The sequence below is a fragment of the Oncorhynchus masou genome, chromosome 29 (genome assembly GCF_036934945.1).
Source record: "Oncorhynchus masou masou isolate Uvic2021 chromosome 29, UVic_Omas_1.1, whole genome shotgun sequence".
NCBI classification, from domain to species: Eukaryota; Metazoa; Chordata; class Actinopteri; order Salmoniformes; family Salmonidae; genus Oncorhynchus; species Oncorhynchus masou.
The window spans coordinates 86,776,828-86,799,803 of record NC_088240.1 but is presented as its reverse complement, the minus strand read 5'-3'; the positions used below and the strand labels follow the sequence as shown (position 1 = coordinate 86,799,803).

At 44.7% G+C, this 22,976-nt stretch overlaps 2 protein-coding genes across 2 annotated transcripts in view; both read right to left on the bottom strand.

Annotated features, from left to right (window-relative positions):
- LOC135519811 (speriolin-like) overlaps positions 1-151 on the bottom strand; it is a 4,292-nt gene extending 4,141 nt beyond the window's left edge. The window contains exon 1 of the mRNA XM_064945023.1: positions 1-151. This exon is cut by the window's left edge and continues 15 nt beyond it. Within this exon, the coding sequence (XP_064801095.1) occupies positions 1-151 (151 nt within the window).
- A 1,124-nt stretch (positions 152-1,275) lies between these two features.
- Positions 1,276-22,753, bottom strand: grinab (glutamate receptor, ionotropic, N-methyl D-aspartate-associated protein 1b (glutamate binding)). The gene is given in 7 exon segments (XM_064946732.1): positions 1,276-1,446; positions 2,142-2,285; positions 11,164-11,292; positions 13,752-13,952; positions 14,194-14,309; positions 14,863-15,340; positions 22,650-22,753. Coding segments are annotated over 6 exon segments (1,143 nt in total). The 5' UTR covers positions 15,266-15,340; positions 22,650-22,753; the 3' UTR covers positions 1,276-1,296.
- Positions 22,754-22,976: the final 223 nt, after the last annotated feature.

Sequence of the window (22,976 nt, the reverse complement as noted above, 5' to 3'; positions counted from 1 at the left end):
TAGTATCGCTGGTTAGAGCAGAGGTTTGCAGTTTGGACTTCAGATGAAAGTTTTCCTTCATTAGGTCAAGCATTATTTTCAGGTGGTCATTCTCGTACCGCAGTTTCTCATTCTCCAAGCGCAATGACGCACCGCCCCCCTCTGTATCCATATCCACCCAGATACACTTCTACGACTCCAAGCGCCTACTTCAGGCGTTCAGACAATTGAGACACAAAACGCAAGTTTGTAGACCCTTTCCGTCTGTCTTATAAATCAAATCCTCAAATGAAATAGGTTATAAACAGCATCATAATAGGGTGTCAGAACGTTCTATTTAACTTGACACCGGTGTCATAATTACACATTGAACAGAATTATAGAATCTCCTTTATGATGTCTAAACAGATAGGCTATACGTCATTCTTGACGCTCAACATTTGCATTGCATCAGGGGAAATCATTTCTCACACCATTTCTCTCCAGACTGAAAAGCTGAAAACTAGGCACAAATGCCTGGAAAAATATCATTAACAAACGGACATTCATGCTTTTGGCTTATGAAAAAAATAATCATATCACAAAGTGCATAATCATGATTTATACAGTTTTAGAAACAATTTAGCAGCATCCAGTAATCATCAGCACTGATAAAAAAGAAAAAGGAGAGATCACAATTCAGTTTTAATTGAATAAATATCAACAAATACAGCTGCAAAGACTCACAGATATCAGAAATATGACAAAACAAATTGAATTCAAATATTATTAATTATTCACACTACACAATTTAAACCAGTCTGGATTGTGGTAAAAATGAGCACAATGAACATGAGGGAACACTATCACTATTACTTGCTATGACTGTGATATGTGGTTGTTTAGTTACCCAAGTTGAATGAACGGACTAAGTCAAATCAAATGTTTTGTAACATGCGCCGAATACAACAGGTGTAGACTTCACCGTGAAAGAGCATCTGCTAGATCATGGTTACCCAAACATGGTACGTAATGACTGACAAGAGGAACTGATGATGCACCACCCAATTTAGAAATGTCACCTTGTGCATTCTACTATTACAACTTTCAAGAGTAAGTTCAACGCCGGACTGAGTTCGCTAGGGGGGGGCGCGCCCCACAGTTTGGGAACCACTGCTCTAAAAGCACATAGGGAACCACGTTTAGAACGGCAGGCGACAGCAGTGTTCACCTGAGACATAGGCACATAACACAACGTGTAGCAGGTGTTGTACTAGATATGGGAACAGATTGGTAACTCCTGTAAAAAGACATCCTTCAATCCTTTAGAGGAAGCTCTCAGTTCCGTGCTCTTCCAACGATAGACAGGATGTAGAGGAAGATGTTGATGATGTCAGTGTACAGGGAGAGAGCAGCAAAAACATAGTCCTCTGGACTCAGGGCATTCTCCTTGTTGCCAAGCAGCAGCTGAGTGTCCACAGCCAAGAACTGGAATCAATCACATTCAAAACAATGATCATTCTATAATCACAATTACAATTAGCATTCTACTCATTCTATTATCACAATTACAATTAGCATTCTACTCATTCAATTATCACAATTAGCATTCTACTCTTTCTATTATCACAATTACAGTTAGCATTCTACTCATTCTATTATCACAATTACAGTTAGCATTCTACTCATTCTATTATCACAATTACAATTAGCATTCTACTCATTCTATTATCACAATTACAGTTAGTATTCTACTCATTCTATTATCACAATTACAATTAGCATTCTACTCATTCTATTATCACAATTACAATTAGCATTCTACTCATTCTATTATCACAATTACAATTACATTCTACTCATTCTATTTAGCAAGACATGTGCAGTGAGATAAGGTCTTGATTTGGTCTGAAAACACATGCAAAATAATGACTAAGTCTGTGTACAAAATGGCACCCTGTTCCCTATATATTGCATTATTTTGGCCAGGGCCCATCAATCAAAGCACTTGCATGAATACTTAAATCGTTGCCCAACTACCACCGCCAGTATAGTTTCTACAGGAAGAGACACCAGATTTTAGTACGCATCCCTAATAGCACCCTTCCCTAAATAGTGCACTACGATGGTCAAAAGTAGTGCACTATAAAGAAAATAGGGTGGCATTTGTGACAAGAACTTACGCATGTGAAGAGTAGAGCGCCCAGCGAGGCATAGACCAGTTCCAGGATCTTGTTGCGGATGAAGATGCAGAGGAAGCCAAAGAGCAACAGGACAATCAGACAGACCAACAGCACACCGTGACAGGAAGTGAAGTCATACTTGGTCTGTATGGGGACATATTAGTGATTAGCCAATGAGGTGAATCTCATTTACTGTCAAACAATAATAACATCACTAGCCTCACTAAACAGGGACAGTACCATCACTAGCCTCACTGAACAGGGACAGTACCATCACTAGCCTCACTAAACAGGGACAATACCATCCCTAGCCTCACTGAGCAGGGACAGTACCATCACTAGCCTCACTGAGCAGGGACAGTACCATCACTAGACTCACTAAACAGGGACAATACCATCCCTAGCCTCACTGAACAGGGAGGGACAGTACCATCACTAGCCTCACTGAACAGGGACAGTACCATCACTAGACTCAATGAACAGGGACAGTACCATCACTAGCCTCACTAAACAGGGACAGTACCATCACTAGACTCACTAAACAGGGACAGTACCATCACTAGCCTCACTAAACAGGGACAGTACCATCACTAGCCTCACTGAACAGGGCAGGGTCAATACCATCACTAGCCTCACTAAACAGGGACAGTACCATCACTAGCCTCACTGAACAGGGACAGTACCATCACTAGCCTCACTGAACAGGGCAGGGTCAATACCATCACTAGCCTCACTAAACAGGGACAGTACCATCACTAGCCTCACTAAACAGGTCAATACCATCACTAGCCTCACTAAACAGGGACAGTACCATCACTAGCCTCACTAAACAGGGTCAATACCATCACTAGCCTCATTAAACAGGGACAGTACCATCACTAGCCTCACTAAACAGGGACAGTACCATCACTAGCCTCACTAAACAGGGCAGGGTCAATACCATCACTAGCCTCACTAAACAGGGACAGTACCATCACTAGCCTCACTGAACAGGGACAGTACCATCACTAGCCTCACTGAACAGGGCAGGGTCAAAACCATCACTAGCCTCACTAAACAGGGACAGTACCATCACTAGCCTCACTAAACAGGTCAATACCATCACTAGCCTCACTAAACAGGGACAGTACCATCACTAGCCTCACTAAACAGGTACAGTACCATCACTAGCCTCACTGAACAGGGCAGGATCAATACCATCACTAGCCTCACAGAACAGGGCAGGGTCAGTACCATCACTAGCCTCACTGAACAGGGACAGTACCATCACTAGCCTCACTAAACAGGGACAGTACCATCACTAGACTCACTGAACAGGGCAGGATCAATACCATCACTAGCCTCACTGAACAAGGTAGGGTCAGTACCATCACTAGCCTCACTGAACAGGGCAGGGTCAGTACCATCACTGAACAGGGTAGGGTCAGTACCATCACTAGCCTCACTGAACAGGGTAGGGACAGTACCATCACTAGCCTCACTAAACAGGGCAGGGTCAATACCATCACTGAACAGGGACAGTATCATCACTAGCCTCACTGAACAGGGACAGTATCCTCACTAGCCTCACTGAACAGGGACAGTACCATCACTAGCCTCACTGAACAGGGACAGTACCATCACTAGCCTCACTGAACAGGGCAGGATCAATACCATCACTAGCCTCACTGAACAGGGTAGGGTCAGTACCATCACTAGCCTCACTGAACAGGGTAGGGTCAATACCATCACTAGCCTCACTAAACAGGGCAGGATCAATACCATCACTGAACAGGGTAGGGTCAGTACCATCACTAGCCTCACTGAACAGGTTAGGGTCAGTACCATCACTAGCCTCACTGAACAGGGCAGGATCAATACCATCACTAGCCTCACTGAACAGGGCAGGGTCAGTACCATCACTAGCCTCACTGAACAGGGTAGGGTCAATACCATCACTAGCCTCACTAAACAGGGCAGGATCAATACCATCACTGAACAGGGTAGGGTCAGTACCATCACTAGCCTCACTGAACAGGTTAGGGTCAGTACCATCACTAGCCTCACTGAACAGGGCAGGATCAATACCATCACTAGCCTCACTGAACAGGGCAGGGTCAGTACCATCGCTGAACAGGGTAGGGTCAGTACCATCACTAGCCTCACTGAACAGGGTCAGTACCATCACCAGCCTCACTGAACAAGGCAGGGTCAGTACCATCACTGAACAGGGTAGGGTCAGTACCATCACTAGCCTCACTGAACAGGGCAGGGTCACTACCATCACTGAACAGGGTAGGGTCAGTACCATCACTAGCCTCACTGAACAGGGTCAGTACCATCAATAGCCTCACTGAACAGGGTAGGGTCAGTACCATCCCTAGCCTCACTGAACAGGGTAGGGTCAGTACCATCACTAGCCTCACTGAACAGGGTCAGTACCATCACTAGCCTCACTGAACAGGGTCAGTACCATTCCTAGCCTCACTGAACAGGGCAGGGTCAGTACCATCACTGAACAGGGTAGCGTCAGTACCATCCCTAGCCTCACTGAACAGGGTAGGGTCAGTACCATCACTAGCCTCACTGAACAGGGTAGGGTCACTACCATCACTAGCCTCACTGAACAGGGTAGGGTCAGTACCATCCCTAGCGTCACCGAACAGGGTAGGGTCAGTACCATCCCTAGCCTCACTGAACAGGGTCAGTACCATCACTAGCCTCACTGAACAGGGTAGGGTCAGTACCATCACTAGCCTCACCAAACAGGGTAGGGTCACTACCATCACTAGCCTCACTGAACAGGGTAGGGTCAGTACCATCCCTAGCCTCACCGAACAGGGTAGGGTCACTACCATCCCTAGCCTCACTGAACAGGGTAGGGTCACTACCATCACTAGCCTCACTGAACAGGGTAGGGTCAGTACCATCCCTAGCCTCACCGAACAGGGTAGGGTCACTACCATCACTAGCCTCACTGAACAGGGTAGGGTCAGTATCATCCCTAGCCTCACCGAACAGGGTAGGGTCACTACCATCCCTAGCCTCACTGAACAGGGTCAGTACCATCACTAGCCTCACCGAACAGGGTAGGGTCAGTACCATCACTAGCCTCACCAAACAGGGTAGGGTCACTACCATCACTAGCCTCACCAAACAGGGTAGGGTCACTACCATCACTAGCCTCACCAAACAGGGTAGGGTCAGTACCATCCCTAGCCTCACCGAACAGGGTAGGGTCACTACCATCACTAGCCTCACCGAACAGGGTAGGGTCAGTACCATCACTAGCCTCACTGAACAGGGTCAGTACCATCACTAGCCTCACTGAACAGGGTCAGTACCATCACTAGCCTCACTGAACAGGGTCAGTACCATCACTAGCCTCACTGAACAGGGTCAGTACCATCACTAGCCTCACTGAACAGGGTCAGTACCACCACTAGCCTCACTGAACAGGGTCAGTACCATCACTAGCCTCACTGAACAGGGACAGTACCATCACTAGCCTCACTAAACAGGGACAGTACCATCACTAGCCTCACTGAACAGGGCAGGATCAATACCATCACTAGCCTCACTGAACAGGGTAGGGTCAGTACCATCACTAGCCTCACTGAACAGGGCAGGGTCAGTACCATCACTGAACAGGGTAGGGTCAGTACCATAACTAACCTCACTGAACAGGGTAGGGTCAGTACCATCACTAGCCTCACTAAACAGGGCAGGGTCAATACCATCACTACCCTCACTGAACAGGGACAGTATCATCACTAGCCTCACTGAACAGGGTCAGTACCATCACTAGCCTCACTAAACAGGGACAGTACCATCACTAGCCTCACTGAACAGGGACAGTACCATCACTAGCCTCACTGAACAGGGACAGTACCATCACTAGCCTCACTGAACAGGGCAGGATCAATACCATCACTAGCCTCACTGAACAGGGCAGGGTCAGTACCATCACTGAACAGGGTATGGTCAGTACCATCACTAGCCTCACTGAACAGGGTAGGGTCACTACCATCACTAGACTCACTGAACAGGGTAGGGTCAGTACCATCACTAGCCTCACTGAACAGGGTAGGGTCAGTACCATCACTAGCCTCACCGAACAGGGTAGGGTCACTACCATCCCTAGCCTCACCGAACAGGGTAGGGTCACTACCATCACTAGACTCACTGAACAGGGTAGGGTCAGTACCATCACTAGCCTCACCGAACAGGGTAGGGTCACTACCATCCCTAGCCTCACCGAACAGGGTAGGGTCACTACCATCACTAGCCTCACTGAACAGGGTCAGTACCATCACTAGCCTCACTGAACAGGGTAGGGTCAGTACCATCACTAGCCTCACTGAACAGGGTAGGGTCAATACCATCACTAGCCTCACTAAACAGGGCAGGATCAATACCATCACTGAACAGGGTAGGGTCAGTACCATCACTAGCCTCACTGAACAGGTTAGGGTCAGTACCATCACTAGCCTCACTGAACGGGGCAGGATCAATACCATCACTAGCCTCACTGAACAGGGCAGGGTCAGTACCATCGCTGAACAGGGTAGGGTCAGTACCATCACTAGCCTCACTGAACAGGGCAGGATCAATACCATCACTAGCCTCACTGAACAGGGCAGGGTCAGTACCATCACTAGCCTCACTGAACAGGGTAGGGTCAATACCATCACTAGCCTCACTAAACAGGGCAGGATCAATACCATCACTGAACAGGGTAGGGTCAGTACCATCACTAGCCTCACTGAACAGGTTAGGGTCAGTACCATCACTAGCCTCACTGAACAGGGCAGGATCAATACCATCACTAGCCTCACTGAACAGGGCAGGGTCAGTACCATCGCTGAACAGGGTAGGGTCAGTACCATCACTAGCCTCACTGAACAGGGTCAGTACCATCACTAGCCTCACTGAACAAGGCAGGGTCAGTACCATCACTGAACAGGGTAGGGTCAGTACCATCACTAGCCTCACTGAACAGGGCAGGGTCACTACCATCACTGAACAGGGTAGGGTCAGTACCATCACTAGCCTCACTGAACAGGGTCAGTACCATCCATAGCCTCACTGAACAGGGTAGGGTCAGTACCATCCCTAGCCTCACTGAACAGGGTAGGGTCAGTACCATCACTAGCCTCACTGAACAGGGTCAGTACCATCACTAGCCTCACTGAACAGGGTCAGTACCATTCCTAGCCTCACTGAACAGGGCAGGGTCAGTACCATCACTGAACAGGGTAGCGTCAGTACCATCACTAGCCTCACTGAACAGGGTAGGGTCAGTACCATCCCTAGCCTCACCGAACAGGGTAGGGTCACTACCATCCCTAGACTCACTGAACAGGGTCAGTACCATCACTAGCCTCACCAAACAGGGTAGGGTCACTACCATCCCTAGCCTCACTGAACAGGGTAGGGTCAGTACCATCACTAGCCTCACCGAACAGGGTAGGGTCAGTACCATCCCTAGACTCACTGAACAGGGTCAGTACCATCACTAGCCTCACTGAACAGGGACAGTACCATCACTAGACTCACTGAACAGGGTCAGTACCATCACTAGCCTCACTGAACAGGGTCAGTACCATCACTAGCCTCACTGAACAGGGTCAGTACCATCACTAGCCTCACTGAACAGGGTCAGTACCATCACTAGCCTCACTGAACAGGGTCAGTACCATCACTAGCCTCACTGAACAGGGACAGTACCATCACTAGCCTCACTAAACAGGGACAGTACCATCACTAGACTCACTGAACAGGGCAGGATCAATACCATCACTAGCCTCACTGAACAGGGTAGGGTCAGTACCATCACTAGCCTCACTGAATAGGGCAGGGTCAGTACCATCACTGAACAGGGTAGGGTCAGTACCATAACTAGCCTCACTGAACAGGGTAGGGTCAGTACCATAACTAGCCTCACTGAACAGGGTAGGGTCAGTACCATCACTAGCCTCACTAAACAGGGCAGGGTCAATACCATCACTACCCTCACTGAACAGGGACAGTATCATCACTAGCCTCACTGAACAGGGTCAGTACCATCACTAGCCTCACTAAACAGGGACAGTACCATCACTAGACTCACTGAACAGGGCAGGATCAATACCAACACTAGCCTTACAGAACAGGGCAGGGTCAGTACCATCCCTAGCCTCACTGAACAGGGACAGTACCATCACTAGCCTCACTGAACAGGGACAGTACCATCACTAGCCTCACTGAACAGGGCAGGATCAATACCATCACTAGCCTCACTGAACAGGGCAGGGTCAGTACCATCACTGAACAGGGTATGGTCAGTACCATCACTAGCCTCACTGAACAGGGTAGGGTCACTACCATCCCTAGCCTCACCGAACAGGGTAGGGTCAGTACCATCACTAGCCTCACTGAACAGGGTCAGTACCATCACTAGCCTCACTGAACAGGGTAGGGTCAGTACCATCACTAGCCTCACCGAACAGGGTAGGGTCACTACCATCACTAGCCTCACTGAACAGGGTAGGGTCAGTACCATCCCTAGCCTCACTGAACAGGGTAGGGTCACTACCATCCCTAGCCTCACTGAACAGGGTAGGGTCACTACCATCACTAGCCTCACTGAACAGGGTAGGGTCACTACCATCCCTAGCCTCACTGAACAGGGTAGGGTCACTACCATCACTAGCCTCACTGAACAGGGTAGGGTCACTACCATCCCTAGCCTCACTGAACAGGGTAGGGTCACTACCATCACTAGCCTCACTGAACAGGGTAGGGTCACTACCATCCCTAGCCTCACTGAACAGGGTAGGGTCACTACCATCACTAGCCTCACTGAACAGGGTAGGGTCACTACCATCCCTAGCCTCACTGAACAGGGTAGGGTCACTACCATCACTAGCCTCACTGAACAGGGCAGGGTCACTACCATCCCTAGCCTCACTGAACAGGGTAGGGTCACTACCATCCCTAGCCTCACTGAACAGGGTAGGGTCACTACCATCACTAGCCTCACTGAACAGGGTAGGGTCACTACCATCCCTAGCCTCACTGAACAGGGTAGGGTCACTACCATCACAAGCCTCACTGAACAGGGTCAGTACCATCCCTAGCCTCACCGAACAGGTTCAGTACCATCACTAGCCTCACTGAACAGGGTCAGTACCATCACTAGCCTCACTGAACAGGGTCAGTACCATCCCTAGCCTCACTGAACAGGGTAGGGTCACTACCATCACTAGCCTCACTGAACAGGGTAGGGTCAGTACCATCCCTAGCCTCACCGAACAGGGTAGGGTCACTACCATCCCTAGCCTCACCGAACAGGGTCAGTACCATCACTAGCCTCACTGAACAGGGTCAGTACCATCACTAGCCTCACTGAACAGGGTCAGTACCATCACTAGCCTCACTGAACAGGGTAGGGTCAGTACCATCACTAGCCTCACCGAACAGGGTAGGGTCACTACCATCACTAGCCTCACTGAACAGGGTAGGGTCAGTACCATCCCTAGCCTCACCGAACAGGGTAGGGTCACTACCATCCCTAGCCTCACTGAACAGGGTAGGGTCAGTACCATCACTAGCCTCACTGAACAGGGTAGGGTCACTACCATCCCTAGCCTCACTGAACAGGGTAGGGTCACTACCATCACTAGCCTCACTGAACAGGGTAGGGTCACTACCATCCCTAGCCTCACCGAACAGGGTCAGTACCATCACTAGCCTCACTGAACAGGGTCAGTACCATCACTAGCCTCACTGAACAGGGTCAGTACCATCCCTAGCCTCACTGAACAGGGCAGGGTCAGTACCATCACTGAACAGGGTAGGGTCAGTACCATCACTAGCCTCACTGAACAGGGTAGGGTCACTACCATCACTAGACTCACTGAACAGGGTAGGGTCAGTACCATCCCTAGCCTCACCGAACAGGGCCAGAATCTATGATGGCAGGGTCAACTCCCCCTCTGTTTTGGTCCCGTACCTACCACGCTCTAACAGTGTGAAAAACCCATACCCATGCACAGATACTGTGTGTGACTGTGGGAGCGAAGTTTTGCATCCCCAACCCTGATAACCCTATGACATGTTGAACACACAGAGACAGAGAGAGAGAGAGAGAGAGAGAGAGAGAGAGAGACAGAGAGACAGAGAGAGAGAGCCTGGAGAAGAGTCCCCTAAACAAGCTGGTCCTGGGGCTCTGTTCACAAACACCCCCTACAGAGCCCCAGGACAACAGCACAATTAGACCCAACCAAATCATGAGAAATCAAAAAGATAATTACTTGACACATTGGAAAGAATTAACAAAAAAAACAGAGCAAATTAGAATGCTATTTGGCCCTACACAGAGAGTACACAGTGGCAGAATACCTGTCCACTGTGACTGACCCAAAATTAAGGAAAGCTTTGACTATGTACACACTCAGTGAGCATAGCCTTGCTATTGAGAAAGAGCCATGTCTGCCTACGACGGCCTCAAGAGAAGACAGGCTATGTGCTCACTGCCCACAAAATGAGGTGGAAACTGAGCTGCACTTCCTAACCTCCTGCCCAATGTATGACCATATTAGAGAGACATATTTCCCTCAGATTACACAGATCCACAAAGAATTTGAAAACAAATCCAATTTTGATAAACTCCCATATCTACTGGGTGAAATTCCACAGTGTGCCATCAGAGCAGCAAGATTTGTGACCTGTTGCCACGAGAAAAGGGCAACCAGTGAAGAACAAACACCATTGTAAATACAACCCATATTTATGCTTATTTATTTTGTGTCCTTTAACCATTTGTACATTGTTAAAACACTGTATATATATATAATATGACATTTGTAATGTGTTTATTGCTTTGAAACTTCTCTATGTGTAATGTTTACTGTTAATTTTTATTGTTTATTTCACTTTATATATTCACTTTATATATTAACTTCCTCACTTGCTTTGGCAATGTTAAGACATGTTTCCCATGCCAATAAAGCCCTTGAATTGAATTGAGACAGACAAAGAGAGAGAGATGGATACAGACCTGGAGAGAGAAGATAACTACGGTGAAGCAGACAACAGCAGTGATGCCCACGGCCATGATGACGGAGTCAGTGTCGTAGAAACTAGCTATCATCCCCACCATGTAGGACATAGCCAGGGTCAGGATGGACTGGAAACACCAGAGGCAAGGAGAGTCATACAACCTATTTCACAACTTCAACAATAATTATGCAACTTTCTATGTAGAAGTGCACATATCAAAGCACACTTATAGTGAATAAGACATCATTTTTCTTCTTCAATTAGATAAATGTACAGAACAGGCCCATAAAGTATAGTGACGCATACTATTCTTCATTAAGCATGCTTTTTAGTCCAGGTAAAGGTTTAATCTGAGTTCAGAGAACAGGCCCATAAAGTATAGAGACTCATACTATTCTTCATTAAGCATGCTTTTTAGTCCAGGTAAAGGTTTAATCTGAGTTCAGAGAACAGGCCCATAAAGTATAGAGACTCATACTATTCTTCATTAAGCATGCTTTTTAGTCCAGGTAAAGGTTTAATCTGAGTTCAGAGAACAGGCCCATAAAGTATAGAGACTCATACTATTCTTCATTAAGCATGCTTTTTAGTCCAGGTAAAGGTTTAATCTGAGTTCAGAGAACAGGCCCATAAAGTATAGAGACTCATACTATTCTTCATTAAGCATGCTTTTTAGTCCAGGTAAAGGTTTAATCTGAGTTCAGAGAACAGGCCCATAAAGTATAGAGACTCATACTATTCTTCATTAAGCATGCTTTTTAGTCCAGGTAAAGGTTTAATCTGAGTTGGGAGAACAGGCCCATAAAGCATAGAGACGCATACTATTCTTCATTAAGCATGCTTTTTAGTCCAGGTAAAGGTTTAATCTGAGTTCAGAGAACAGGCCCATAAAGTATAGAGACTCATACTATTCTTCATTAAGCATGCTTTTTAGTCCAGGTAAAGGTTTAATCTGAGTTCAGAGAACAGGCCCATAAAGTATAGAGACTCATACTATTCTTCATTAAGCATGCTTTTTAGTCCAGGTAAAGGTTTAATCTGAGTTCAGAGAACAGGCCCATAAAGTATAGAGACTCATACTATTCTTCATTAAGCATGCTTTTTAGTCCAGGTAAAGGTTTAATCTGAGTTCAGAGAACAGGCCCATAAAGTATAGAGACTCATACTATTCTTCATTAAGCATGCTTTTTAGTCCAGGTAAAGGTTTAATCTGAGTTGGGAGAACAGGCCCATAAAGCATAGAGACGCATACTATTCTTCATTAAGCATGCTTTTTAGTCCAGGTAAAGGTTTAATCTGAGTTCAGAGAACAGGCCCATAAAGTATAGAGACTCATACTATTCTTCATTAAGCATGCTTTTTAGTCCAGGTAAAGGTTTAATCTGAGTTCAGAGAACAGGCCCATAAAGTATAGAGACTCATACTATTCTTCATTAAGCATGCTTTTTAGTCCAGGTAAAGGTTTAATCTGAGTTCAGAGAACAGGCCCATAAAGTATAGAGACTCATACTATTCTTCATTAAGCATGCTTTTTAGTCCAGGTAAAGGTTTAATCTGAGTTCAGAGAACAGGCCCATAAAGTATAGAGACTCATACTATTCTTCATTAAGCATGCTTTTTAGTCCAGGTAAAGGTTTAATCTGAGTTCAGAGAACAGGCCCATAAAGTATAGAGACTCATACTATTCTTCATTAAGCATGCTTTTTAGTCCAGGTAAAGGTTTAATCTGAGTTCAGAGAACAGGCCCATAAAGTATAGAGACTCATACTATTCTTCATTAAGCATGCTTTTTAGTCCAGGTAAAGGTTTAATCTGAGTTCAGAGAACAGGCCCATAAAGTATAGAGACTCATACTATTCTTCATTAAGCATGCTTTTTAGTCCAGGTAAAGGTTTAATCTGAGTTCAGAGAACAGGCCCATAAAGTATAGAGACTCATACTATTCTTCATTAAGCATGCTTTTTAGTCCAGGTAAAGGTTTAATCTGAGTTCAGAGAACAGGCCCATAAAGTATAGAGACTCATACTATTCTTCATTAAGCATGCTTTTTAGTCCAGGTAAAGGTTTAATCTGAGTTGGGAGAACAGGCCCATAAAGTATAGAGACTCATACTATTCTTCATTAAGCATGCTTTTTAGTCCAGGTAAAGGTTTAATCTGAGTTCAGAGAACAGGCCCATAAAGTATAGAGACTCATACTATTCTTCATTAAGCATGCTTTTTAGTCCAGGTAAAGGTTTAATCTGAGTTCAGAGAACAGGCCCATAAAGTATAGAGACTCATACTATTCTTCATTAAGCATGCTTTTTAGTCCAGGTAAAGGTTTAATCTGAGTTCAGAGAACAGGCCCATAAAGTATAGAGACTCATACTATTCTTCATTAAGCATGCTTTTTAGTCCAGGTAAAGGTTTAATCTGAGTTCAGAGAACAGGCCCATAAAGTATAGAGACTCATACTATTCTTCATTAAGCATGCTTTTTAGTCCAGGTAAAGGTTTAATCTGAGTTCGGAGAACAGGCCCATAAAGTATATAATTATATAACGGTAATAATGGCCATTGAAATGAGACATGTCTTATTAACTTACGAGTGCAATCAGGTTCCATGGATGTTTGCGGCGAAACTCTCAACAGCAGTTGATGGTGATGAGAGAGACGAAGAAGATGCCATAGGACACCCAGTAGGTCCATGTGTTGGCCCTGACGAACACTTTGATTTCCTCCACAAAGGTGAAGACAGCCACAAAGGAGAAGGTTACCATCAGCTGGACGGTCAACACCATGAAGACCTGTAGGTGGACAAGGAGACAGAGACTATGAGATACAGGATACATACACTACCAGAATTCCAACTACGTAGACTCTGGGGATTGTTCTTTAAAAACCAGTTTGAAGCCATTTTGTTTGATTATTATGATGGCTATACAGATGCATGTATAACCATTTTATCTTAAGTTAATATTTTATCTTCAGTTGAAGTTTGCTTGAGGTCCTGATTTGGAGCCTCTTGTGGTCCAGGTTGTCCCTTACTTTCCGGATGAAGGCTCGTCTTATGGTCTTGTCGTCCAGTCCAGAGCCAAGAGAGAAGGAACTATTGTCACTAAAGGCTGGGGGTTGATCATCGCTGTGGTAACCAGTGTTTGGGTCTGGGAGAAAAGACAGACTCAATGCAATGCACATCAGACCACAAACACTTCCAATGCCCCTTTCTATCTATCAATGAATGATAACATACATCAGACCACAAACACTTCCAATGCCCCTTTCTATCTATCAATGAATGATAACATACATCAGACCACAAACACTTCCAATGCCCCTTTCTATCTATCAATGAATGATAACATACATCAGACCACAAACACTTCCAATGCCCCTTTCTATCTATCAATGAATGATAACATACATTAGACCACAAACACTTCCAATGCCCCTTTCTATCTATCAATGAATGATAACATACATCAGACCACAAACACTTCCAATGCCCCTTTCTATCTATCAATGAATGATAACATACATCAGACCACAAACACTTCCAATGCCCCTTTCTATCTATCAATGACTTGTTTTTGCTCCGTACTAAATGTGCTCCATCTTGAAAACTTCACTGCTGTCATGCATCATTTTGTGGACTAATGAACAAAATACTAAAAGATAGTTTGAGTGAACTATCCCTTTAACACTTGAAGTACTCACCATGATTTGGGTTGTCAAAGCCCTGACCGTAGGCCCCAGGCATGGGAGCATAAGGTGCAGTGCCATATCCTGGGTTCCCCTGACCCTGGGAGTACATGGGCTGACCAAATGCCCCAGGCGTGGGGAAGGGCATCCCCCCTGGAGCAGGCCCTGGCCCCCCAAATGTCATCCCATATCCTGGGTTCTCCTGACCCTGGGAGTACATGGGCTGACCAAATGCCCCAGGCGTGGGGAAGGGCATCCCCCCTGGAGCAGGCCCTGGCCCCCCAAATGGGTTCGGCATTCCCTGCGTGTTGGGTAAGGTCATCCCATATCCTGGTGGTCTTGGCTGCCCAAAGCCTACATTTGGGGGCTGGATGCCCCCCTCCAATGAAGAATAGATATTCCTGTCAGGTTGGGACATCACTAGGTCTGTTCCTCTCACTAGGACAGGGGTTCAGGACAGTGTTGACCTTGTCTGGACTGTAGAAACAGGGCACTAGAGACAGAGACACACGATGACGAATGACAAAGGTTACTTTTGACATTTTAGTCATTTAGCAGAAGCTCTTATCCAGAGCAATTTACAGGAGCAATTAGGGTTAAGTGCCTTGCTCAAGGGCACATCGATTTTCACCTAGTCAGGTAGGTGGTTAGGATCCTAGTAGGTATCGTAGTAGGTGAGGATGGTAAAGGTTTTAAGAGTACATCATCTAATCTAAAAAGGGGTTTTAAAAGGAGACCATCCTGGTATCCCTGGGGGATACCTGCCCCAGTATCTGTGCATTAGAGATGTCGACAATGAGTATGATGGGTCTCCTCTCTAACGCGCAGGAAGCTCATATTCAAACTCCCATTAGACAGCTCTGCAAGCATTATGTCAAAATATGTTCCTTACTCACCAAATATCATAATTTACTCCCGTTATGGCCGGTATGTACTTCAAAAAAAGTAGAAATAAAAATGTACAATCAAAGGAAAATAAAAAAGTACACAACATCTCAATACATTGGAGGTGCTGAAAATGACCTTTTTTTGGTTGCTTGTATATCAATTTAGACCTTTTTTGGAAGTAAATACAGGCCATAACAGGAGGAAATTAACACAGCTGCTGAGCGAAACTCCCTATTTGGTAAACTCACTTGCAGAGCATCTCTAATGCACAGATACTGGAGCAGGGAACACTCTATCCACCCTGTAGTAACTGTGCATCACGAGGGAGGGAGGAAGGGAGGGAGGGAGGGAGCCATGATTCAGCAAACTATCTAGATTAGAACAGTGATAAGCAAACAGCAGTGTGTTATTCATTACAACGTAAGAGCTCAAAATAATATAAACAAAAATAAACTGTGACTGTTGATAAGTAACTAAAAATTAACTATGGTTACGGGAAGCGAGTGGGGCAGTGGTACAACTTTAAAGTGTCCCTCCCCGTCCCGCTCTTAACTAGACTGTTCACAAGAATTGGCCAACAGTGTGTGATTGCGGCCTGCAATTCGGGGCATTCCTGCATGTGGGCATTCCTGCAACTGCAGGAACGCTCCCCCCCTCGAGCATTCCATTAGTTCCTGCATAAACTATCTAGATTAGAACATTGATAAACGCTCCCAAGCATTCCATTGGTGTAAACGTTATCGAGCATTCCATTGGTTCCTGCATAAAGAGCATTCCATTGGTTCCTGCAAAATGCCCCCCTCGAGCATTCCATTATAAAGCAAAAATAAACTGTGACATTCCATTGGTTCCTGCATAAACTAAGCATTCCATTGGTTCCTGCATAAATGCCCCCCCCTCGAGCATTCCATTGGTTCCTGCATAAATGCCCCCCCCCTCGAGCATTCCATTAGTTCCTGCATAAACGCAGTCGAGCATTCCATTAGTTCCTGCATAAATGCCCCCCCTCGAGCATTCCATTGGTTCCTGCATAAATGCCCCCCCCCTCGAGCATTCCATTAGTTCCTGCATAAACGCCCCCCTCGAGCATTCCATTAGTTCCTGCATAAACGCCCCCCCCTCGAGCATTCCATTGGTTCCTGCATAAATGGCCGAGCATTCCATTGGTTCCTGCATAAATGCCCCCCCCCTCGAGCATTCCATTAGTTCCTGCATAAACGCCCCCCCTCGAGCATTCCATTAGTTCCTGCATGTGGGCATTCCATTAGTTCCTGCATAAACGCCCCCCTCGAGCATTCCATTAGTTCCTGCATAAACGCTCCCCCTCGAGCATTCCATTGGTTCCTGCATAAACGCTCCCCCTCGAGCATTCCATTGGTTCCTGCATAAATGCCCCCCCCTCGAGCATTCCATTGGTTCCTGCATAAATGCCCCCCCCCCTCGAGCATTCCATTAGTTCCTGCATAAACACCCCCCTCGAGCATTCCATTAGTTCCTGCATAAACGCCCCCCCTCGAGCATTCCATTAGTTCCTGCATAAACGCCCCCCCCCTCGAGCATTCCATTGGTTCCTGCATAAACACCCCCCCCCTCGAGCATGCCATCTTAATTCTTGTGTGACACTTGATATTCTGGATTTCCCCTGATTGTCAATGCGATTCCAATGTGGGTCAAAAGGGAGATGAAAGTATTATCAGAGTTTTCCAGGGGCCAAGGCCACTGTCTGCCGGTATCAAATATTGTGATAACTAACCCAAGACAGATCAGAGCCTGTCGTTTCCAAATGAATCAGTGGGCAGAACAAGGAGGTGTGCAGAGCCAAGAGCCACTTCCAGCCACTGGGCTTCCTCTCAGTGAATGGAAACACCAACCGGATGCTTCATATCTATACATCCTGTTCGCGGGTGGAGGGGTTTTGGGATACTTCTAAATCGCATTGCTGCCGCCATGGCATATCTCTTAAACAAATATATTTTACTGTGACCTTCTGCCGCAGACTATCAGGCAGTGAGAAGGCTGTGAGTGAGTGAGTGAGTGAGTGAGTGAGTGAGTGAGTGAGTGAGTGAGTGAGTGGACCAGAGGGGTGTGTGTAGGTGGAGAGCGCTGGTTGAGAGAGTCCGACAGCAGAGACACGGAGACAGAGCAGCACACAAGCACGTCGTGACAACTTTTCACCAAGTCTATTTAGACTGGTCATTATGGAGGCACCCTTTTCCCATAAATCATTAAACCCTCTAGAACTGATATAACGGCGACAGAGCATTGGACAACGACTTTGGTGCACGAGGCCTCTTTAGATACATTTACTCAGACGTGGTTTAAAATAAACTGCATTCTAATGTCACCTTTCTTATGGATAACCATATCAAGCGAAGGGTTTTTAACTCTTGCTCAGTTCTTGAAATAACAAGTCAATCTCAAAAATAGGCCATTTATAATAACAGTTTGTAGTCTTCACATCTGGCACATAATAACTGCACAATTCCCAGATAATTGCCTAACATTCATTTGTAGAAGATAATCCAAGTGTTTCTAGCACAGAGATTGAGATCCAATACTCATCACTCAAACTCTCCTGTTGGATTTATCTATATAGTTATCTATAGTTATCCACATGTGCAAATGGGATATATTTAAGAAATAAGGCACGGGGGGTGTGGTATATGGCCAATATACCACGGCTAAGGGCTGTTCTTATGCATGACGCAACGCGGAGTGCCTGGATACAACCCATAGCTGTGGTATATTGGCCAAATATCACAAACCCCGAGGCTATTATAAACAGGTTATTATAAACTATTATAAACGGGTTATTATAAACTATTATAAACGGGTTATTATAAACTATTATAAACGGGTTATTATAAACTATTATAAACGGGTTATTATAAACAGGTTATTATAAACTATTATAAACAGGTTATTATAAACTATTATAAACAGGTTCTTATAAACTATTATAAACGGGTTATTATAAACGGGTTATTATAAACAGGTTATTATAAACTATTATAAACAGGTTCTTATAAACTATTATAAACAGGTTATTATAAACTATTAGCAATGTCTAAACAGGTTCTTATAAACTATTATAAACGGGTTATTATAAACGGGTTATTATAAACAGGTTATTATAAACTATTATAAACAGGTTCTTATAAACTATTATAAACAGGTTCTTATAAACTATTATAAACAGGTTCTTATAAACTATTATAAACGGGTTATTATAAACGGGTTATTATAAACAGGTTATTATAAACTATTATAAACAGGTTCTTATAAACTATTATAAACGGGTTATTATAAACTATTATAAACAGGTTCTTATAAACTATTATAAACAGGTTATTATAAACTATTATAAACAGGTTTTATAAACTATTATAAACAGGTTCTTATAAACTATTATAAACAGGTTCTTATAAACTATTATAAACTGGTTATTATAAACTATTATAAACATGTTCTTATAAACTATTATAAACAGGTTCTTATAAACTATTATAAACTGGTTACAACGTAATTAGAGCAGTAAAAATAAATGTTTTGTCATACCCATGGTATACAGGCTGATATACCACGGCTGTCAGTCAATCAGCATTCAGGGCTCAAACCACCCAGGTTATATTTACAATTATTAACTGGGTGGTTTGAGCCCTGAATAGTGATTGGTTGAAAGCCATGGTATATCAGACGTGTACCACGGGAATGACAAAAACGTTTTACTGTTCTAATTATGTTGGTCACCAGTTTATAATATCAATAAGGCACGTCAGGGGTTTGTGGTATATGGTCAATATACCACGGCGAAAGGCTGTGTCCTAAGTACAGTCCATATACCACACCTCATAGTGCCTTATTGCTTAAGCATAGCACTCTAAACAAGTTAAATTGACATCCACTGATGAAAATGATCTGGAGAGTTTAATAAGGGGAATTTATCTTCTCTCATGACATTCTTAAACTCGCAATAATTATTATTTTGATGGAAAACCATAGTTTACTTCTTAGCCTGTCAGTTAAAATGATATTCCTTAATTTGCTTAATAAATTTATAGGGAAAGGATTTATTGGATAAATGTGGCAACTTCTCTCTTGCTGCAACATTTATTGGGGTCTAGTTTAGGCCTTTTGTGCAGGTTTTCATGGGTCATGGGTCTATACATTTGAACCAGATCTGGCAACCCTGGTTCCATCCAGCAGGTTTTCATGGGGTCATTGGTCTATACATTTGAGCTAAATCTGGCAACCCTGGTTCCATCTGTGCAGGTTTTCATGGGTCATTGGTCGATACATTTGAGCTAAATCTGGCAACCCTGGTTCCATCTGTGTACGTAACGTTATCCTAGTTAGCTGGGCAATCGAGGCTTTCTGAAGGCTTCGCTGCTTTCACCAAATTGTGCCGAAAAAGGGTAAATGACTGGGAGCTTCATTGTCTGTTCACAATGCACATTAGTAACATCAGCTGTTAAAATACATTTTAAAAACCAAACAGAATCTGTGGCATTATTTAGGATTCTGAATGCAGAAGATTATATTATACTAAATAAAACAATTTATTTGAACTGAGCAGAAAGTGAGGTTTCATTTTTTTTCCCTTCTAAATTGTGTTCCTTCAACTGGTTTCGACTTCAGATCCCTGAATATTCCATACACTACCTGCTAAACTACCAGTCAGATGAAACTTTTTGTCCAAAATCCTAACTTTATTTGTAAGTGCTGTGTCCAGGTCAGTGTTTGAAAGCAGCGACAACAGCCAAATCAGTGGGATCTCTCATTTTGCAACACATGGTGTGAAAAAGCACATGATCAAACTAAGCTTCTGACGTCATTGATGATAGTGACACATGCTTCCGCACACTGCTCCGAAGTTAGCTGCTTAGCGATTTCAACGCATGGCTCGGAGCTCCGGTATCATCACTAGCTACCGGTGTCGCCCCCGCCTGATGTGTACCGGAGTCCTAGCTATCGTTAGCTAGCTACCTATCCCGCCTGATGTGTACCGGAGTCCTAGGTAGCTAGCTGGAACCCAGTGTCCTTCGGCTTCGCTAACGCCTGCCCTTACCGTTGTTAGCAGCACTGCGGGAAAACAGTCCCGGTCAGGCGGGGGCGAAGGACACTGACACTCTGTACCGGAGTCCAAGTAAAAAAACAAACATGTAAAGTACCATTAGAAGTACACTACATTACCAAGAGTATATGGACACCTGCTCGTCTGACATCTCATTCCAAAATCATGGGCATTAATATGGAGTTGGTCCCCCATTGCGGCTATAACAGACTCCACTCTTCTGTGAAGGTTTTCCACTAGATGTTGGAACATTGATGCAGGGTTTTGCTTCCATTCAGCCACAATAGCATTAGTGAGGTCCGGGACTGATGTTGGGCGATTAGGCCTGGCTCACAGTTGGCATTCCAATTCATCCTAAAGGTGTTCGATGAGGTCAGGGCTCTGCGGGCCTATCAAGTTCTTCCACAACGATCGACAAACCATTTTTGTACGGACCTCACTTTTATGCACTTGGGCATTGTCATGCTGAAACAGGAAAGGGCCTTCCCAAACTGTTGCCACAAAGTTGGAAGCACAGACTTGTCTAGAATGTCATTGTATGCTGTAGAGTTAACATTTCCCTTCACTGGAGCTAAGCCCAAACCATGAAAAACTGACCCAGACCATTATTCCTCCTCCACCAAACTTTACAGTTGGCACTATGCATTCGGGCAAGTAACGTGCTCCTGGCATCCACCAAACCAGATTCACCTGGCATCTGCCAGATTCGTCCGTAGATCTGCCAAATGGTGAAGCGTGATTCATCACCCCAGAAAATGCATTTCCAATTGTAGCGAGCTTTACACCACTCCAGCTGACGCTTGACATTGCGCGTGTTTATCTTAGGTTTGGCTGCTCGGCCATGAAAACCTATTTCATGAAACTCCTGACGAACAGTTCTTGTGCTAATGTTGTTTGGAACTCGTTAGTGAGTGTTGCAAACGAGGACAGAGATGTTTTACATGCTGCGACTTGGCGGTCCCATTCTTTGGCCTTTATGTCCTACCACTTCACGGCTGAGCCGTTGTTGCTCCTAGATGTTTCCACTTCACAATAACAGCACTTACAGTTGACCAGGGCAGAAATGTGATGAACTGACTTGTTGGAAAGGTGGCATCCTATGACAGTGCCATGTTGAAAGTCACTGAACTGTTCAGTAAGGCCTTTCTATGGGGGCTGCAGGTAGCCTAGTGGTTAGAGCGGTGGTCCAGTAATCAAAAGTTTGCTGACAAGGTACAAATCTGTAGTTCTTCTCCTGAACAAGACAGTTAACCCACTGTTCCTCGGTAGACCATCATAGTAAATTAGAATTTGTTCTTAACTGACTTGCCTAGTTAAATTTAAAAAATCTACTGCCAATGTCTGTCTATGAAGATTGCATGGCTGTGTGCTTGATTGTATACACCCGTCAGCAATGTTTGTGACTGAAATAACCGAATCCACTAATTTGAAGAGGTGTCCACATACTTTTGTATATTATATTAAGAGAGAGGTGCAAATGCAGGAACGCCCCTAATTGGGGGCCGCAATTGCACTCTTCAACCAATAATAACTTTCACTGGCAAGATTTCATTGCTACAAGATTCATGAGCTCAGATCTAGGATCAGTTTAGTCGACTAAACTACGGCTGTGGATAACTATTACTGCGCCATACACAAACGTTGTTTTATGGAAGTGGAATACTATAACAGGCTGTACAAAAATATATATATATTTATATATAAAATCCCACTGCAACAAACAACTCAGTATCATATTACCGGTATTCTCCGTCGATGAAGTTTGAAAGTTTTCCGTAAGCGTTTTCCAAGTTGCTCCCAGTTTGAAAGATAGTCACCTGAACAGCTAGAAGAAACTTACTTTCCTTTTCAGTAGGCGATATTTGTTCCGCTAAGTCCTGCGTTACATATTTCAGTCCAACAGGTCATGCGCGCCCCTTGAGGTACGTCATTTCTCGACTGTGTCACGCTGTTTCAGCCCTGCTGCCATCAGATGGCGCGATTATTCCTTACGTGGCAATTACAAAAGACGTGAGGAATAATAGCGACATCTGGCGGCAGCGGGGCTCGACCACATGTCAACATAGGGCCAATGATGAGTAAATATTATAACTTGATCGTTAAAGGTCCAATACAGCCGTTTTTCTATATTAAATCATCTATCCCCAACAATTAAGTACCTTACTGT